At 33.0% G+C, this 21,160-nt stretch overlaps 1 protein-coding gene across 1 annotated transcript in view; it reads right to left on the minus strand.

Moving 5' to 3' along the window:
• LOC114331837 (adenylate cyclase type 3) overlaps positions 1–20,473 on the minus strand; it is a 682,543-nt gene extending 662,070 nt beyond the window's left edge. Inside the window, exon 1 of the mRNA XM_028281519.2 lies at positions 20,181–20,473. Coding sequence (XP_028137320.1) covers positions 20,181–20,351 — 171 coding nt within the window. The 5' untranslated portion in view covers positions 20,352–20,473. The remainder of the gene's footprint in view (positions 1–20,180) is intronic.
• Between the last annotated feature and the right edge of the window lie 687 nt (positions 20,474–21,160).

Here is a 21,160-nt window from a genome sequence, read left to right on the forward strand (position 1 = left end):
AGAACGCTCCCTCGTTTGATAAAACTTCATTAAAAATTTAAACTTGGAGGGATTTTTTACTGCTTGTCGTTAAGGATCGGTAATATACACAATCATAATTAAAAGTATGAAAGGAAGATCAGCACTTTTGAAATTATTCTTTCATACTTATTCAAAACAGCTGCTTAGTTAGAGCTTGTACACATTATGATTTCCGAATACTTTTTAATTAAGATATAATTAAAATATATTATTTATTTGTATGCTCAATTACGCGTTCGAGGAGAAGATATAAACAGATCTGTAGATATTCCATCTACAGCACGCATCGATAGTAGCGGTAGGTTGCCGGTGGGAGTGAAGAAGGGGGGAGAGATGCCGCCGATAAACCGGTGACAAACACTGACGCTGGCCATCGTTACAAGCAAAGTTGAAGACAATTCGAAGACGAATTGAATTCGAGTTACAGGGAAAATAATAGATTATTCTTAATGTGCCTATCCGTACCGAATTTTGGCGATCATCATGGTAAATGTTATCTTGTTTGCAGTAGCGCAGAAAAGCTATATATCTCTTTTATTGAGACAATTTGGCTGTTTTTTGATTTCTATGGCTTCTCGGATCATCCTTGGTTTATAGAAGCGGATGACGGCATCCGTTTGCCTTCGGCTTGAAGACCCCTCCTAAAGAAAACATCGTCCGCTTTATCTACCAATCCAATTCCCGCCGTCAAAAATCTTCGCGCCAATCCAAATCCCAGCGCTAATCCAAACCCCGCCCCGAAATAATCATCGCGCTAATTCCCACTCCAAGACCACGTCATCGACAGCCATGTCAGTCACGTCAGTCCACGGGATAAATAGCCGCCCGAGCATCGACAACAATAGTATTGCAGTTAGTAGTGAAGTAGTGAGTAGTGAGTGTTGTGTCTGGAGCCTCAGGAGACTGAGACCCCGGAAGCCCTGAAGATGACGTCAGAGAGGACGTCGAAAACTCGGCCCTGTAAATATTGACGCGGTTATAGAATAGAATAGAAGAGAAATATGCTTTATTGTCATGACAAATTGTACAATTTTATCGACAAAGCTTATAAAAATTCAAGAAAACAAAACAATAACAATCCAATTTACTAAAATTACATAAATCGTCAATATATTTACAATAACAACAATAATGAAGTTAAACAGAAGTAATCAATTGCAAAATTTAAGTAAATTGCAAATGCATAGTCTACCTAGTAATTAATAAGTTTAAAAGTTAAGCTGCTGCATATGACACCCAAATAAAGAAAAAAACATGATAATAAAAATACTACTTGTGCAAAGGGTACTGTAATTTCTTAGTTATTGATTAAGAAAATCTTCTACTGAATAATATGGTCTTTCAGATAGGTAGGCTTTTGTCAGTTTACGGAATTTGGGGAAAGATGCTGCAGATTTAAGTTGTAGAGGGAGATGGTTGTAAAGTTTTTTTGCGGAATATAATATAGATTTCTTTACTAACTCAGAGGACGGGGTCGGCATATAGACGTCAAACGTAGAATTTCTCGTGAAGTAGTCATGATTAGGTCTTGGTGGAAAGACATGTAGATGTTTACGAATTAAGCAAACAGTTTCTAAAATATACAAAGATGGAAGGGTTAAAATTCTGTGATCTTTGAAGTAACTTCTGCAATGTGTTGTTCTTCTGAGGCCAAACAGATATCTAATTGCTGTTTTTTGTAATTTGAAAATAACATCGAATTGGGCAGCTGTACCAGAACCCCAAAAAGGAAGACCATAACGAAGATGTGACTCGAATAAAGAAAGATATGTTATTTTGGAAGATGCTAAATTGAGTTCATTCGAAACAGATCTTATAGCATAGCAAGCTGAGGATAGTTTCTTCCTTAACAAATCGATATGGTGGGACCATTTAAGGTTGCTGTCTAAAAAAATACCAAGAAATTTTACAGAATCAACGGCACTGATCCGGCTGTTACTAAGAGGTAAGGGTTGAAGGACTTCTTTATAAGACAATGCTACTGTTTTATCTAGGTTAAACGAGAGTAAATTAGAGTCAGACCAGGTTTTTATTGTAAGTAGATCAGAAGTTATAGTAGCATGAAGAGTTGCAATATTTGCATAATTCCGGGTTCAACCCGGAAGCCTGGTGAGTTTAATTTTAATAATAATTCTTTTATTGATATTGATTTTAGCTTTAAGTTTCATATACAGTGAGGACGTTTGAGTTTGCATAAATTCATTATTTCGATAATGGGCAAATTTGAAGAGAAATCCTCAGACACGCTGATTTTTATTTTTAATTTAGGACTTTTTGGCATATATATCATACTACTGACGTCATCCATATGGGCGTGATGACGTAATCGATGATTTTTTTAATGAGAGTAGGGGTTGTATGATAGCTCATTTGAAAGGTAATTGAGTTCTCTATTCAGCAATATAAATAAAAACCTAATTATTTATACATGGTCGTCAAAAATAAATATTTTATTTAAATTATTTGAGATAAAAAGAAGAATGTATATAATTTATTTAATGCAAAATACATTTTACTGCTGTCAGAAAACAGAAAATATTAATTTGGAAAATAAACATTGCTTTTCGCTTAAATTAAATGTTCAAACTGCTAAGAGGCAATTTTGAATTTAAGAACAAAATTTATTTATTAAATAAACATTTTTCCTGGTTTCGGACAACAGTAAAATGTATTTCAAAAAAAAAATAAATTACATACATTCTTCATTTTGTCTCAATTAATTTAATTAAAAAAAATTTTTTGGCCACCCTGTATAAATAATTATATTATTTTTTATATTACTGAATAGAGAATTAAATAACCTTTCAAATGAGCTATCACACAACCCCTACTCCTATTTAAAAAAATCATCGATTACATCATCACGTCCGGATGGATGACGTCACAGGATTTCACTTTAAATTTGCCAATTCTCGGAATAATGAATTTATGCAAACTCAAACGTCCTCACTGTATACATAAAATATGTGCATATACAAAATCGTTTACCGGACGCTGCCTTATTTTCTAACACTAAAATTTTGATCGTTGTTGATCAAAAAATGTTACAATTCTCATCTTATATTTTCTATAAAAGAAAAATGTCCGTCTATACTAAAATATTTTTATCGTCTTTTTATTGCTTGACATCATCTAAAGTGATATAACAGAAAACGTGGACAGCAACTGCTTTCGTTTCATCTAGAAAAATAAGACAATATGGTTTTCTCGGTTATTGATTTCCTTGAAACTTTGGCGAATTCGAAATTGGAACCCCTGTCGAGAGAATTTGTGAATAACAGAAACAACATGATATAAATTTGTTGGCGACAGAGGCTCGTGTAAAAAAACAAACCTTGATTATTTCGGTAGGATTTATGTAGTATATAAATCGAAATAAACCAAAATTGCAAAACAAATTTTTTTACTAAAATAAAGATGATCCAGAAAAACTGCTTTGCATTTATCCTTTTTTACCATCCTAATCTACTTGCCAGCGTTTACTAAAGGGTTTTAAGGGCTATGTACACGAGAGAGTAACTTGCGATAGCACTTCTGACAGCAACTTTCACTGACGTTTACATACAAGCCAATAATTGAAAAAATTTCTTGCTGCAATTGCTACACCAAGACAACTTTTTTCATACTTGCAGCATGTGATTGCGTGCCTGTTTACACGATATACATAGGTAGTGTTGTAAAATGTATTGTTACAAAAAAGAGTCGCAGCAGCTGCCATACTGCGTTTAAAAAAAATAAATAAAAAAGAGAAAATTCTATACTAAATTTACAATCAAGATGTAGTAGATATGAACAAACAAAGACACGTTAAATGCTACTAAGAGCACTCCCAAATCAAAATGCACAATGTATATACATTGTAGATCCTACATCATGATTTCCAAAGTTTATACATTGTAAATTATGATTCGCGATTGCTCCAAGTAGCATTTAACGTGTCTTTGTTTGTTCATATCTACTGCATCTTGATTGTAAATTTAGTATAGTAAAAGATTATGGGGGTTAAAGAGCAGATAGACCGGAGGCGAACTATTGGCTGTGAGTTTCGACGGTAGCGCTCTCTCGCGGTTTAAAACTTATATTATACTTTTCTGATAAAATTTATGTATGTGAAATATACAAAACGAGAAAAATAGATACTTATCTAGAAAGACACAAATTATGAACTGAAATATTATTGTAACCTGATTACTAAACGAATACACAGAATTAACAGTAAAATTAATTATATTTTTTTATTTAATTCATTATAATTTTAATATTTAATATATAAGTTCGTGCGACTGGATGACTGCTTACGCAAGAGACCATTGAGAAAAAGAATAAGTTTATATGAATTACTTAACATTTTAAAGGTTACCTCTGTTTATTTTTGTGTGCTTACTGCTTTGCTTATTAAAATTTGTATGAATTGTAATTTGTTTGAATTCTATCAAAATGGATATTAACCATTATACTGGATTCAAGTCTTATTTCCCATGATTTCCAATTTCAATCAGCAGCACCAAAAAAGGAAAGGATTTAGTTGATGCAGGACATGTACGCAATGTTTCCGAATATAATAACTGCATCCTTCTTCTTAAAGTTCCATCTCCTAGCGGAGGTTGGATATCATAATGGCTATGGTCACTTTGTTGGCTGCTGCTCTGAACAGTTGTAATGAACTACAGTTAAACCATTCTCTAAGGTTCCTCAGCCAGGAGATGCGTCTTCTTCCTATGCTTCTTTTTCCTTGGATCCTTCCTTGCATAATAACTCTCAGTAGCTCATATTTCTCTCCTCTGGTAATGTGATCCAAATATTCTAGTTTTCTTGTTTTTATACTGTTCATAATTTCTAACTCCTTATTTAAACGTCGTAGCACTTCAACATTGGTAATCCTTTGAACCCACTGAATTTTCAACATTCTTCTGTAACACCACATTTCGAACGCTACTATTTTTCTTATATGTTGCCTTTTCAATGTCCAAGCTTCCATTCCGTATAGTAATATAGAAAATATGTAGCATCTTAGAGCCCTCAATCTGAGAGGCAACTGAAGGTCTTTGTTTGTAAGCAGTGTCTTCATTTTTATAAATGCTTGCCTTGCAGTTTCAATTCGGACTTTAATTTCTTTGCTTTGGTCATTTTTGTCATCAACCCAGGTTCCCAGATATTTGTATGTCTTTACTTTTTCTATTTGGGTTTGCTCTAGTATTAACCTTTCATTTCCATGTTGTGTTTTTGAGACAATAATAAATTTAGTTTTTTTCTTGTTTATTTTCGAGTCCATATCGAATGCAATAATCGTTAATTATATTTAACAATTCTTGTAGCGACTCAAAGGTGTCTGCCATTATAACGGTGTCATCAGCGAATCTTATGTTATTTACTGTTCTTCCGTTTATAGAGATTCCATCACTTAGTTCCGCTATCGCTTCCTGAAATATGGCTTCACTGTACACGTTAAACAGTAGCGGCGACAGTACACAACCCTGTCTTACCCCTCTCTTTATATCAATATTCTCGAACTCTTGTTCGTCTATCATTATATTGGCCTTTTGATTCCAATACAGATTGATGATAATTCGTAAGTCTCGTCTGTCTATATCTCTGTTTTTCAATAATTCTATTAGTTTTTACAGTATAACAGTACTGTTATATTTAATATTTTTACATGAATCAATACAACAGCTGCAATATCTTGTTTTCTTTTTTGAAAAATCCATATTATCCGCCATTTCAGTTTATGAAGTTTATCAAATGCACAAAACAAAACTGCCAACTGCCACTAACACAGCGTTGCCACATTTTATTTAGAAAATCTACTGTAAGTTTAGCTTACTAAAATCTACTTATCAAAAACTAAAATATACTATAAAACTTTATTAATATATTTGTATATAATTTAGGACTTTTTATAATAAAAATAACAGCTGACTAACTAGAAATTTTTTGTATTTAGCTAATGCCTCGACAACTAATGGGCATTGCCATGATGATGGTACAGTGGATTTTACCAATTAGGTAGCTAGTGTTATGTGTAGTGTGTGTGTTGAGTAAGTGTCTTGTTACTTTGCAAAGTCGATGTCATTGTCTTTGCAGAGACGCTAATTGTATCCGAACGTCTGCGGTCCCTCCGGTGGGTACCGATCCCATAAGGATATAAACTATTTTCATTTATTAATTTATAATAAACGAAAAATGCTCTACCCTGGTGAGATTCGAACTCACGACCATTCGGACCTTTCGATCCAAAGGTAGGCGCTCTTACCACTGAGCCACAGAGGGAGTTTAACTAGAAATTAATATGACTGTTTTTAAACAAAAACCAAACTTTTTTATATTTTAACTGGGGAACAAAATGACCAACTATAATTAATTTTTATCAGTTTCATATTTAATATTTGTATATAATATTTTGTCAACCACTGATTTTAACATCTGCATGTCTGGATCACATTCTTCAAATAATTATTTTGCATTTTACATTAGAAACACGCAAACACAACATTTGTTGTTTTGCAAAGTTACATATATTATAATTAGGCCCGGTCTTTTCACCTCCGAATAAATATTTATTAGGAAGTTTATCCGGCAGATTACATGTAAATCTGTCAAATAAACCTCCAAATAACTTTTATTCGGAGGTGAAAAGACCGGGCCTTAGATATTTTAGTTTTCCATCGTTAGCTTCTAACAGGCTCACCGAATGCCAGAACTCTTCAATAACACCTGAAATAGGTACTGATTGCACTGCTACTTGAAATCTGCAAGTTTGTTACACCAGAATCCAGTTTCATTTCTGTTTAATATTCATCATCTACGTCCTGGGGCTAGATTCCGTGCACTGTAGATATCTACACTTCGCTTTCTATCGATGTCAATTGTCGTGAAAATATTTGAATTTTTAGCTTTAATTGAATTATTTTCTAGTTTTGCTGGTTGATGCTGAATTGACACTTAGTAAAACAAGAAAATATTTGAATTAAAACTAAAAATTCAAATATATTGACATTGACAGAAAGCGGTCGGCGGTGTTAGCGATTGTACACAGAATCCCACCCCTGAATCTTATTTTCGGTAATAACATTGAGAAATTGTAACAAAATGTCTGAAAATTAATTTAGAAATGAGGTAAATACTATTAAAAAGCAAATTTTATTAAAGAAAATGTTGAAATATACCAAAAATCTATTAAAAACTATTGCCTACTAGAATTTTTTTAAAAATATCAAAAATCTACCAAAAATGTAGAAATCTACTAAATGTGGCAACGCTGCACTAACAGCGCTGGCGAAAACCGTCAAATCCCCTCTCCTCTACCCGTAGCGCCCCATTTAAATATATGAGATAAATGCACAAAACTGCCACTAACAGCGCTGGCGAAAGCTGTCAAATCCCCTCTACCCATCGGCTCATGGCCAATTGATGCTGATGCAGTGTTAATATTTGAATTGAGAAGTCAGTGGCATCACAAATTCCTCGTCCGCCCCCAGAATTGAAAATGGGGTCTTTTAAGAAAGTAATAAATGCGACTTGTGTAACAAAAACTTATATGTGTTATAGCCCAGCAAATGAATAACGTGAAATACGGCGATAGCGTGTAATTTTCAGTGTCACCACCGAAGTGGTCAAGTCAATTCTTTTCAAGTTATTTGCGAGTGAAAATATTTATTGTTCAACAAAAAAAAACACGTTTTCAGGCGGTTTGTCGCAAATAAATCAAAAAATAAGTAAATAAAAGGCATTATATTTAATTTCGATACAGAGATCATTACCATCTTTCTATTCACCATTTCGAACTCTTTTGTTCTCGTCAGGAAAGCATATGCTTTCCTGACGAGAACAAAAGAGTTCGAAATGGTCCATAGAAAGATGGTAATGATCTCTGAATCGAAATTAAATATAATGCCTTTTATCCACCCACGGTTTTACTCACGTATCGAGTACTAGGAAGCAGATTTGTTGATCTTTACCTCGGTGAATTAATATGTTGTGGAGTGCAACTATGTAGACTCCCCATGTCTCTACATTCATCACCCTTTTCCTTGCAATTTTTAGAAGGATGGGGAATAGGTATAAGAGAGAATCTGCTTCCGAACCAAGAAATCCAAGGATTTTATTATTTTTAAGCATTTATTTGTTTAAAGATGAAGTCTTTTGGGTTTCGACAGTTTGTTTTCAAAAAATAAGTATTTAATCCTTGATAGGAGAAAATATTCTCAGTAAAAATGTAGCCTATAAAAAACTGAAAAAAAGTGAAGTCTATTGACCCAGTAAAAGCAAATTTGTAGGTCATGAAACATTGTTCGTATTCGTCAAATTCCAAATCGAACATTTCAACGTGAAATAACAAAAAAATGAAGCACTTTTCGGGGAAAGCTCATTAAAACTTTTTTAAAGTGTTTAAAAAAAGATTTATTTTCATTTTTTATAAATCTCTTCAGCATCAAAACTAATCGAGTTACGCTTAAAATAAATTTAACCCCTTTTTTGGTAAAAAAATGGTGAGAATTTCTCCCTATTTAGTACCCAAAATGAAACTAATCATTGCCGCTTTACAAATTACTTAACTTTTTTTTATATCACCTGTGAGTTTCACCGCTTCAAAATGCTTATTTTTGAAAGGGTCCTAGTTGAAAAGGCTTGAACGAGTCACTAATATCACGAGTGTATGCAAATTTTTAACAGACATATCTTAAACAATTTTTATCTTACAGAAAAAGAAAAAAAAACAAAATATTTATAAAAACAGAACCTACATTTATTTCTTTGTTCTTTGAAATTTTTCGTACAGAAACTTACAGATCATATATAAGCAATACATATTAGGTCTGGATCCCGCGTACGAAAAAAAAAGTTGATTAATAGCAAGCTGAAAATTTGTTAATAGCTTAAGGGTGTCTAGTCGGATAAACCTTGATATATGGGAACACTGGAACAGGGGCAGTTTTAATTGTGGAACAGGTTAAAAATTTGGAACGGTTAGACCACGAAAACGGCACATTTATTTTGTCCGACAGAATAGACTTAAACTCTCCGAACAGAGATTAAACTCTCATGCAAAAATCAGACTGCTATTTATCACCTGTCATAATTCCTGTCATTTGACATATTCTACATGTTCCACTCATTAAAACGCCCATTTGGTGATAAATAGCAGTCTGATTTTTTATTGAGAGTTTAATCTCTGTTCGGAGAGTTTAAGTCTGTTCTGTCGGACAAAATACTTGTGCCGTTTTCGTGGTCTGACCGTTCCAAATTTTTAACCTGTTTCACAATTAAAACTTCCCCTGTTCCAGTGTTTCCATATATCAAAGTTTGTCCAACTAGATACCCTTAAGCTATTAACAAATTTTCAGCTTGCTATTCTGCTATTCATCATCATCGGTGACCGCTGACAGCCCATGGAGGGCCATGGTCGCCCGTTGGGGTTTCTAGGCTCTAAAGTTTTACATCGTATGGAGGCCGGCCACACGCATAACTCCTCAAAAGTTCTAAACGTTATGTGTGTTTTGCTTGTTTGACTATAACTGCCCATGTTTTTCTTTCCTTTGCTTGTTTTTCCCATTCTCGTATTCCTAGGTCTTTCAAATCCTGATTAATTCCATCAATCCATCTCTTTCTAGGCCTACCTCTCGGTCTCTTCCCATTTAATTCTTTCCCAAGTACTTTTTTTGTATTTCTCTTATCATCCATCCTTTCTACGTGTCCTAACCAGCTCAGTCGTTTACTTCGTATTTATTTTATGATATTCGCTCTGTTAAACATTCTATTTAATTCGTGGTTCATTCTTATACGCCATTCTCCATTCTCCTGTATAGGTCCACATATTTTCCTTAAGATTTTTCTTTCCCATCTAAGAAGTTGTTCCTCTTGTTGACTAGTCAAAGTCCATGTTTCTGATGCATACATTACTACAGGTCTCATTACTGTTGTAGTCTCATTTTTACTTTTGAATTAATAGATACTGATTTTGACTTTATGACATTTTGTAGGCTGTAGAAGCATTTGTTCCCAAGTGAAATTCTTGCTGTTACCTCATCACTGTTTATTTCCTTCTGTTATTGTTGATCCTAAATATTTGAAACGGTCCACTCTTTCAAGTATTTGCCCTCACAGAGATATGTTGCTTTTCGTTTGAAATTTTTCCCATGTTGTTACCATGTACCTAATTTGTCTTTGAGACATTAACTTCTAGACCCATAGTCTGTGCCGCTTCTTTAAAATATGTTTAATTTTTTTCTAGGTCTTCTAATGTCTAGCTGATTATGTCTATATCATCTGCGTAGGCAACGACCTGATTGAGCTTTGTAAATATTGTACCATCCCTATCTATAGGAGTTTTTCTGATTACTTGTTCCAACGCAAGGTTAAAAAGTATTGTTGACAGTGCATCCCCTTGTGTTAGACCTTCATTAATGTTAAATTCATCGTACAGTTGACTTTGGATCCTTACTTTTGCTTTGGTGTTGGTTAGTTATAGTTTTACTAACCTGATTAGTTTCTTTGGCACATTTAACTCTTGCATTGCGCTATATAATTCCTTTCTAATTATTGAGTCATACGCTTGTTTGAAATCTACAAATAGTTGATGTAGTTCGGTATTCCGCTCGTAGAATTTTTCCAGCGTTTGCCTTACTGTAAATATTTGGTCTATAGTTGACCTGCCTTTCCTGAATCCTCCTTGATAATCCCCTGTTGTTTGTTCCATTATATTATTTAGTCTTCCTTCCAATATTTTGCTAAATATTTTGCATCCAACGTTTAGCAGTGATAATCCCCGGTGATTATTGCAATCTATCTTATCTCCCTTCTTATGTATAGTGCAATTTTCCATTGTTCCGGCATTATTTCTGTGGTCCATATTTCTAGTATTAACTTTAATATTTCACTCTGTATTCTATGTCCTACGTATTTTAACATTTCTACAGTTATTGTATCGCATCCTGGGGACTTGTTATTTTTCATTTTTTTTTTATTACGTCTTTTATTTCTGCTTTTCCGTCAACATGCGAAAACCTTGCAAAGTAGCGACGTGGAATGTTAGAAGTCTACATCAAGCTGGAAAAGTACATAATGCCGTTAATGAAATGGAAAGGCTGAATGTAGACATTTTAGGAATCAGCGATGTCCAATGGCCCGACTCAGGAAAGATGAAAATCAACAATAAAACAATATACTATTCAGGAAGTCAAGACGGTTCACACAGATATGGTGTCGGGATAATACTAAACACACACATGAATAAAGCTGTAGTAAATTTCATTCCATACTCCAACAGAATTATCCTCTTACAATTAAATCAGAATAAACCCAAATTAAACATAATACAAGTTTATGCTCCGACTGCGGACAAACCAGAGAGCGATATTGAAACTTTTTACGAAGACCTAGACAATATTTTAAAATCCATTAAAACGCAGGATGTTACAATTATAATGGGAGATTTTAACGCAAAGGTTGGAGACGAAAAAGTAGAAGAATGTACAGGAGGATATGGTCTGGGCAACAGAAAGGAAAGAGGTGACAGGCTTATCGAATTTTGCCAAAACAATAATTTTGTCATAACTAATACATTATTTAAAATGCCAAAGAGAAGACTATATACCTGGAAGTCACCAGTAGATCAAGAAGGGAGAATTGTAAGAAACCAAATAGATTATGTATTGATTAGACAAAGATACAAGAACGCAATTATATCTTCAAAAACCTATCCAGGTGCCGACATAGGATCAGATCACAATCCAGTAGTGACCAAAATTAGGCTCAAAATGAAAATAATAAAACGCAGAACAACAGATGTAAAAATCGATACAAGTAAACTAAGAAACCCACTCATAAAACAACGCCTGACAGATGAAATTAATAACCGTTTAATGAATGTTAAAGAACAAATCCAACAAAATACTGAAACAGAGACAAAATGGTTATTAATAAAGACAGAAAAAGATAAATGTCAAAAAGAAATTCTTACACCAACCAGATACAAAAAGAAACAATGGATGACTGAGGAAATCTTAGATTTAATGGAAGAAAGACGTCAGCATAAAAACAAAGATAATCAGATGTACAAAAATGTGGATAAACAAATAAAATCCAAAATTAAACAGGCTAAAGAACAGTGGTTAAAAGAACAATGCGCAGAAATAGAAGAACACCAGAAAAGACATGATAATTTTAACACACATAAAAAAATTAAGGAATTAACGCAGATCAACAGAAAAAGAAAACCGGGAATACTAAAAGATACAGATAGGAAACTTGTGTTGAGTACCAACGAAAAATTAAAGAGATGGACAGAATACATAAATGAATTGTTCAAAGACAATAGAACAGAGCAGATGGAAGTCGAAGTAGAAGATGATACGGTTTTGAAGATATTAAAAGAAGAAATTAAATCGGCATTAAAAAATATCAAAAATGGTAAAGCAGTAGGTCCAGACCAAATCCCAGTAGAAAGCTTAAAATGTATAAATGATGAAACCTTAGACATTATCGTAGACTTGTTTAACACAGTGTACAAAACAGGAAACATACCAAAACAATGGTTACTCTCAACCTTTTGTGCTATCCCTAAAAATACAAACGCTAAAGATTGCAGTGAATACAGAACAATATCATTAATAAGTCACATTCTTAAATTATTCTTGAAAATAATACATGGTCGTATAAACAAAAAACTAGAAGAAGGAATAGATGATAGTCAGTTTGGGTTCAGAAACGGACTAGGAACCAGAGAGGCGTTATTTGCTTTTAATGTGTTAGCTCAAAGACGCATGGACATGAATGTGGATATGCATGTTTGTTACGTTGATTTTGAGAAGGCTTTTGACAAAGTAAGACATGAAAAATTACTCCAAATTCTAAAGACAAAAAACATAGACAAAAGGGACTTACGAACAATAACAAACCTTTACTGGAATCAAAGAGCACAAATTGTAATAGATAACGAACCCAGTCCAGAAATTGAAATCAGGAGAGGAGTTCGGCAGGGATGTATTATGTCTCCATTACTCTTTAATGCATATAATGAAGCCATTTTTGAAGAAGCATTGCTATCTCAAAGTGAAGGAATAATAATTAACGGAAGATCTATTAACAACATAAGCATAGCTTATGTCTACTTCAGCCTCTCCTACTAATCTTAGCTTTTCTATTTCGTAACGTTGATTTTGTTTATTCAACAGTTCTTTAAAATGTTCTCTCCACCGATTTAGCACTCCTTTTTCGTCTGCTATTTGTCTTTGCATAATTTTGTTCTCGGTTGGAAACCTTTTTTTATCAAGATTTATTTCTTTATAGAATAGTTTTATTTCATGTTTTTGTTCATGTTCTTCTAGCCTTTCAATCTTTTCTTTATTGTGTTTCCTCTTTTTAAATCTTAGATGTTTTCTTAATTGTCGTATTCTTGTAGTATATTCCTCTTTTGTTTCTTCCGTACTGTTGTTCAGCATTTTAAGCCTAGCTTGTTTTTTTTTTGTTTCATTAGTCTGGCAATCTTTGTCATACCATCTTTTTTGGCTAGGTTCTTTGCTTTCCCCCACTACTTTTTTGCAGCTGTTATCACTGCTTCTTTTAAAACCCCCCATTTATTTCCGATATTTCTGACCTGATTTTCATTTACTTGATTACATTGTTCAATTATATTCTCTATTTTTGTTTCTTATCTTGCTCTCTTTTCCTCATTAGAGGCCAATATATCTGAAGCGTATTTGATCTTTTTTTCACCTCTCTCTGCTTTCTTGGCGGTAATTTTTTGTTTATATTTAATTAGCACAAGGTGGTGATCGGAGCTGCTGTTTCTCCCTCTATGACTTCTCACATCTGAAATGTCTGAAGCATGTCTTGCTTCTATTAAGACATGGTCGATCTGGTTTCTTGTTTTCATATCTGCGGAAACCCATGTTTCTTTGTGGATATTTTTATGTGAAAATTTTGTACTCCTTATCACCATTTTTTTGTCTGTTGCAAAATCTATGATTCTTTGCCCGTTATCGTTACTTATTTCGTGCAGGCTATGTATACCTATTGTTCCCTGATATATTTCCTCTCTTCCTATTTTTGCGTTTAAATCTCCTAAAATTATTTTAAGGCTATAATTGTTTATATTCGACACTTCTTGGTCTAATCTGGCATAAAAATTTTCTTTTTCTTCTGCTTCTCTGTCCTCCGTAGGTGCATGCACATTAATGAAATTAATATCAAAGAACTTGCCTTTCATTTTCAAAATAGCTATCTTTTCATTAATGTTAGTAAAGCTTTTTACCTCATGCTTGTATCTTTCACTTATTATGAAGCCCATCCCACCTTGTCTACCTCTTGAATTACCATGACATATTAGATATTTTCAATATTCCCAGATGTTTTCGTTCTTCCATCTCATTTCCTCCAACGCTAAAATATCTATTTTGTAGATTTTTATTTGTTCAATAAGGTTTTGTAGTTCCTCTATTTCTCCTAATGTTCTTATATTCCATTCAGCTTGCTATTAATCAACTTTTTTTTCATACGCGGGATCCAGACCTATATATAAAGTAAATGGTAAACCGCTAACGATTAATTTTATTAGGGGTACCAAATAGGGGGAGATATTCCCGATTTTTTTACTAAAAAAAGGGGATCACCTTTATTTTGAGCGTAACTCGCTTAGATTTGATGTTACTTTTATATAAAAAAAAAATAAAAATAAAGCCTTTTTTAAAAATTAAAAAAAAATTAATGAATTTTCCCCGAAAACTGCTTTATTTTTTGGTTATTTCACGTTAAAATATTCGATTTTGAATTGGACGAATACGACCAATTTTTCATGAGCTACAAATTTGTTTTGACTTTGTCGATAGACTTCATGAATACACCATTTTTTGATAAGCTACATTTTTGCTAAAAATTTAGATAATATTTAATTCGATAAAATAATTATTTTTTGAGTTATTTGCGAAATCCACCTGAAAACGTGGTTTTCTTCTTGAAAAATAAACAATTTTACTCGCAAATAACTCGAAAAGTGTTACCTTTTCGAGTAACTTAGATAAAGAAACTCTATAAAACAAAAGCTGCTTATTACTCTATTCATCCATTTCTGGGCTGATTAAACATATATTTTTCTCCCCCCCCCCCAAGTAAAAGCAAATCCGTCGTGACGCTGATAATTACACTTCAAAACAGTTATTTACTGGGCAATTAGTGTATTCCACTATTTATAACAACTTACATTCTCCATCTCTATTTTTATAGAATAAAATAGAACAAAAATTAATAAATTATTACAGTATTCCATAGTACTATTCTATGAGCTGAACTTTCTTCGTGCACTACTATCAGCGAATATATCTACAATTTTATTAATACACATCTATCTGATATTATTTCACAAAAAAAAAACTATTTAGAAATCCGAAAACTGATACGTTTATTTATATTTCAGAGATGAATTGATTTTAAATATTGCGAATTTCTAGTACGGGTCATATGCGTCCGTTTTGGGTAGGTCAAAGGTTATTTTATCGTATAACATTTTTGTCTTTAATTTTTAAGCATTTTTGACTCTATATTATTAAGTTATTCTAGCACTAAAATTTACTCTTGCTTTAAGTTGGTAAAATACACCGTTTTTTGAAAATTATTTTCAATTTTTATTCAAATTCAAAAAACGAAAAATTTTCAAATCGATTTTTCTAGAAAACCGTGTATCCTGCCTACTTAAATCAAGAGTAATTTTTAGTACTAGCTCACAATTTAGTACTAGTACTACCTCACAATTTATTAATAATCCAGTGTTAAAAATGTTCAAAAGTTAAAGACAAAAAAGGTATGTGATAGAAAAATAACCGTTGGTCTACCCAAAATGGACGCCTATGATCGGTACTAGAAATTGGTAATGGATGGAATCGATTTATCTCTGGAAGATAAATACACGCACCGATTTTAGTTTTTCTAAATTGAAGCGTTCTGGAGGTATTTAAGAAAAACTAATTACAAGATGCCATTTTCAAAGGGCTCTAGCTCCCTTAGGAAGCATTTTCGGACTAGGAGAATTGAGCTAAATTGTCTTCAAATTATCTGAAGAATCTTCTGTCTTCGTTTGTCGGTAGCGTTTCTGAACACCCTGTATACGTCATCTTAAAGGCACTTAAAAATAAAACACTCGGTAGAGCATTTTAACAGTTTATTATGAGGATACTATTCCTTGACAGATATATTTGGCAAAAATAAATTCAGTAAGTACCTACCTACCTAACTTGAAAGTAAAGTAAATACTTAACTTTTTATTGTTGGTTGAAAGTGAATTATTATTTTTAAATTATTGATTCTATTATTTTTTAAATACAATCATAACAAATAAAATACACTGTATTTTATTTTCTTTTTCATTTCTATGTACAGTTTTTTTTACCCGAGGTAATATTATTCTTCTCTATTTTTTTTTAAATGACAATAATGTTCTACCAATGTTCATTTCATCGAGTAGGCTTTAGTAATGTTAGCATGGGAACTAAAACAAAACCTGCCCTCCGTGTTACCTGTCACAATTACTGTTGCGACGTAAAGTATTGTCAACAAAAATAGATGATATTTTGCATGTGCCATATTACATTGAATACCAAAACGGTATCCAGAAAGAAAGCAACGAGAGAAGAGAATTTTTAAAAAACTTGATTCTGTATGCAGGATTGATGTTTTGTAAAACCACATCGTCATTATGAAAAAAATATGAAGCGAGAGTTGAAAAAACTTTGGGTTGTACAGGGTGTCCCGAAAAGAATGGTTATAAATTATACCACAGATTCTGGGGTCAAAAATAGGTTTATTGAACTTAACTTATCTATATACAATAGTGCACACAAAAAAGTTACGGGGTGCTTAAGTTAAAAATTTAAATATTTTTTTAACATTGCTTTAAAACAGTTTAACGTTAACTTATGGAAATTTATACGAAATACTAGTAGAGAACAACCAATAAATTGGAAACAGTGGCATTCAATTATTTTTATTTATTACGGATTTTCAGACAGGATCAACACCCCTTTCACTTCCAATGTTTTTAGAGTTATAATTTAACAAAATATGGAACGCCACTAGACTTAAACGTCTATTCTTAACCTTTTGTCTCTCTTTGTATTTCTTTGTAAATATTTTAGTATGGAAGATACAGCCACCCTTTGAAATGTCAATTTCAATATTGAATATTTAAACTACATTTTCACAAATAATATTAAAAACGTCTGTATTATGGTAGGGGAGCAAAGTATGCTAAATGTGCAGTCACTCAAGCGCTTTGGGGACCTATTGGGTTGTGAAGATTAGGTCCTAAAACCAAAAAAGTTTAAGTAAAGTTTTCCATTTTAGTGGGCGCTTGCCATTTTTTAATTTAATTTTCCATTTCCAACAATCGTTTTTTTCCGATTATAACGCCATCTATCCATAATTCGAAAAAATATTTCGAATAAAAGTTACTTACTTTTACGTAAGGAATCCAAATCTGCAATTAAAAATGAGGGTTCCTATTTAAGATTTTAAAGTAACCCCCCACCCCAACTCCGTGAGGGGTCGTGTTTAATGCCATTCGATAGATTTTTCAAAAATATTGAATAAGTGTATTTTACAGTTATTCGATCTGATGTTGATTTCGCGAAATATCGTGGGATTCGTATTTAAAATATTAAATTTACCCCCCACCCCTCTCCGTGGGAAGTCGTGTTTGGCATCATTCGATAGATTTTTAAAAAATATTGAGCACATATTTTTTAGGTTTTCGATCTGTCATGAATATTTCGCGAAATATTCGCTTTTTTCTTGTGAAACTTTGGGACTCGCCCATTTCCTTACGCCCAGCTTAAATCGTCAGATTTTTGAAATATAAACTATTTTGCATGTACTTAACTTACCTTATCTTAATCTGACAATTTCGAGTTTTTTAAGGATAGATTTTTTTTCGGGCCCCCTTTAACGAACTCCCCTGTGTTAAGAGCCAATATATGGTAGAGTTACATCTACAGGGTACCAGGTTTCTCCACATATGATAATCTGACGCGTTCGAGTAACTGCAAAAATCCCCGCTTGGGCTCCCCTACCGTCACTAAATTACAATTATAAACAAACAGGATATTTGCCTTAACACAACAAGTGTTCAATATGACCTCCTCGTTCCTGTATACAAGTTCTACATCTTTTCAGCAAGAGATACCGAATATTTTAAAAAATTAAATATTTTTGTCGAAATTTGATGGGGTGATGACTTGAAGAGCCAATCCGGTCCCAGATGGATGAACTTAGCTCAGGACAGAGAGAAATGGAGACAATAAGGGGAGGCCTACTTCCTAAAATAGATAACATGGGCTACATAGATTGATATATAGATATAATCATTCTCAAAAAAGATTACGAATCAAAATTCTGGGAAGCTGTATAACCTAAAAGAAGTAAAAATGTATACCATTTTTCTTCAGTTGTAATGCGAAGGCAAAACTGTCTTATTTTTCACTTAGTACAGAGAGCGCAAACCAGCACTCTAAATAGACGATTTTCGCCTCTTGTTGGAGGCATCATCAGAGACGCGTAGCTTTGCGCTGTTCTCTGCCCCAAGTGACAAACCTCCCAAAGTTGTCCTCGCAAAGCAATTGACGTTATGGAGTAGGTGCCTAGCGACATCTGCTAAATAAAAGTCAAAGTTTTTCAACCTAATAAAAATGTTAAAAATATTTCTAAAAGATATTTAATTGAAAAACTTATTGGACCATTTTCCTGGTGACACATCCATGGCTTCTAAAAATTGCAAGCCATATGGATGCTTCAGTTAAGACAAGAGACAATTCTAAAAGTTGCAATTCACAACCCCGTCTACAGCTTGGTAAATTTCAACGAAAAATGGACCTAGTTATTCTATGGGAGTAATACTAATAGAAACATAAAAATGTAAACCATTTTTCCCAGTTGCAATGCGAAGGCAAAACTGTCTTATTTTTCACTTACTACAGAGAGCGCAAACGAGCACTCTAAATTGACGATTTTCGCCTCGTGTTGGAGGCATCATCTGAGAGGCGTAGGTTTGATGTTCTCTGCCTTAAGTGACAAACCTCCGAAAGTTGTGCTCGCACTGCAACTGACGTTATGGAGTAGGTACCTAGCGACATCTGCTTAAGGAAAATCAATGTTTTTCAACCTAATAAAAATATTAAAAATATTTCTAAAAGATATTTAATTGAAAAACTTATTGGACCATTTTCCTGGTGACACATCCATGGCTTCTAAAAATTGCAAGCCATATGGATGCTTCAGTTAAGACAAGAGACAATTCTAAAAGTTGCAATTCACAACCCCGTCTACAGCTTGGTAAATTTCAACGAAAAATGGACCTAGTTATTCTATGGGAGTAATACTAATAGAAACATAAAAATGTAAACCATTTTTCCCAGTTGCAATGCGAAGGCAAAACTGTCTTATTTTTCACTTACTACAGAGAGCGCAAACGAGCACTCTAAATTGACGATTTTCGCCTCGTGTTGGAGGCATCATCTGAGAGGCGTAGGTTTGATGTTCTCTGCCTTAAGTGACAAACCTCCGAAAGTTGTGCTCGCACTGCAACTGACGTTATGGAGTAGGTACCTAGCGACATCTGCTTAAGGAAAATCAATGTTTTTCAACCTAATAAAAATATTAAAAATATTTCTAAAAGATATTTAATTGAAAAACTTATTGGACCATTTTCCCTAGTTACTCTATAGGAGTAATACTAATGGTAAAATAAAAATGTATACCATTTTTATTCAGTTGCAGTGCGAAGGCAAAACTGTCTTATTTTTCACTTAGTGCAGAGATCGCAAACCAACATTCTAAATCGGCGATTTTAAAAATATTTTTAATATTTTCATTAAGTTGAAAAACTTCCGTCCCTCGCAGTCCTTATTACTCTATTTGTTGTCATTTGGATTAGTCGTTCCATTCTACTGTTCTGCTTGTGACATATTTTTATTTAAAAGTTTTTTTACAAACCCAGTACTAATATTAAAAAAGTAAATAAAATCAACACCTCATAATATTCAACACGTCAAAAATACTTTTAATTAGGTTTCAATAATGTAACCTACGTAGATACTATATTTCATGCATTAAAACTGAAAAAATCAAATGCATTAATAATAAGGGTTTTAATATAAAAAAACATAAAAAATACTCACCACCAGCATATAAATATCAAACAAGATGGCAGTCAAAAGGAAACACTCTAATCCCGCTCTCTTCTGTTTGACACTGAAACTCTGATAAAGTTTCTCTAAGGATGGGTCCGTGAACGTGTTAAACAGGTAACAGGTTTCCTTCATTTTCCCAGACGATTTCTGGTCCTCCATCTTGGTGGCAATTTCCGGTGTATTATATCGTATAAAATCCAAGGCAAAGTATCGGATTTTCAGTTAGAACTAGAGAGTTTTTGATGCACATTATTTTAGTTTTGTTTTGTATCGAGGCTAGAATTAAACCAAGAAGTTTGCTTTGATTCGAAGCCAGGGTGACGTGCACAAGTTTATGTATGTTAATTTGAGATAAAGCTTATTAAAACGGTAATATAATAGTATAATGATTTTGAATATATAATATACACTGACCCGCAAAAGTAACCGGACACATGAAATTCCATAATTTTCTCCTTTTAGTTTTTTCTTGAATTGCCCTTTATATTTAAATATATTTTTCTACAACCGTGTTAAAAATGCAATTTTTAGCACTCCATACGATCGTTGAAAATGCTACTTTAAGGCATTAGTGCTTTAAAATATTTTTAAGGCACTGCAATTTGTATTGACCGTATAGGCAATTTTGATCTAATGTATAAAAAATATAAAAATGGAATGTCAGTCAAGTTTAAGTAAAGGTTTTTGTAGATATTGTTCTGTAATTACGTTTGTAGAAAAAATATTGTATGATATGCGTGTTAAAAAGTACATTTTTAAGGCACTTATGTAAATTGCAGAACTCGCTATCGCTCATTCTGCAAACTTTCACATGCGTGCCTTGTGTACTTTTAACACTTATAGACTAGTAAAATAAAATTACACTACATGTAAATCAAAATGTAAATTCGTACAAGTTGAAACAAATTTTATATCAAATTTTAGGTAGGTACAAAAGATATTTTCAAGAAAGTATCCAAATCATATAA

This window comes from Diabrotica virgifera, chromosome 4 (genome assembly GCF_917563875.1).
Source record: "Diabrotica virgifera virgifera chromosome 4, PGI_DIABVI_V3a".
In the NCBI taxonomy this organism is placed as follows: Eukaryota; Metazoa; Arthropoda; class Insecta; order Coleoptera; family Chrysomelidae; genus Diabrotica; species Diabrotica virgifera.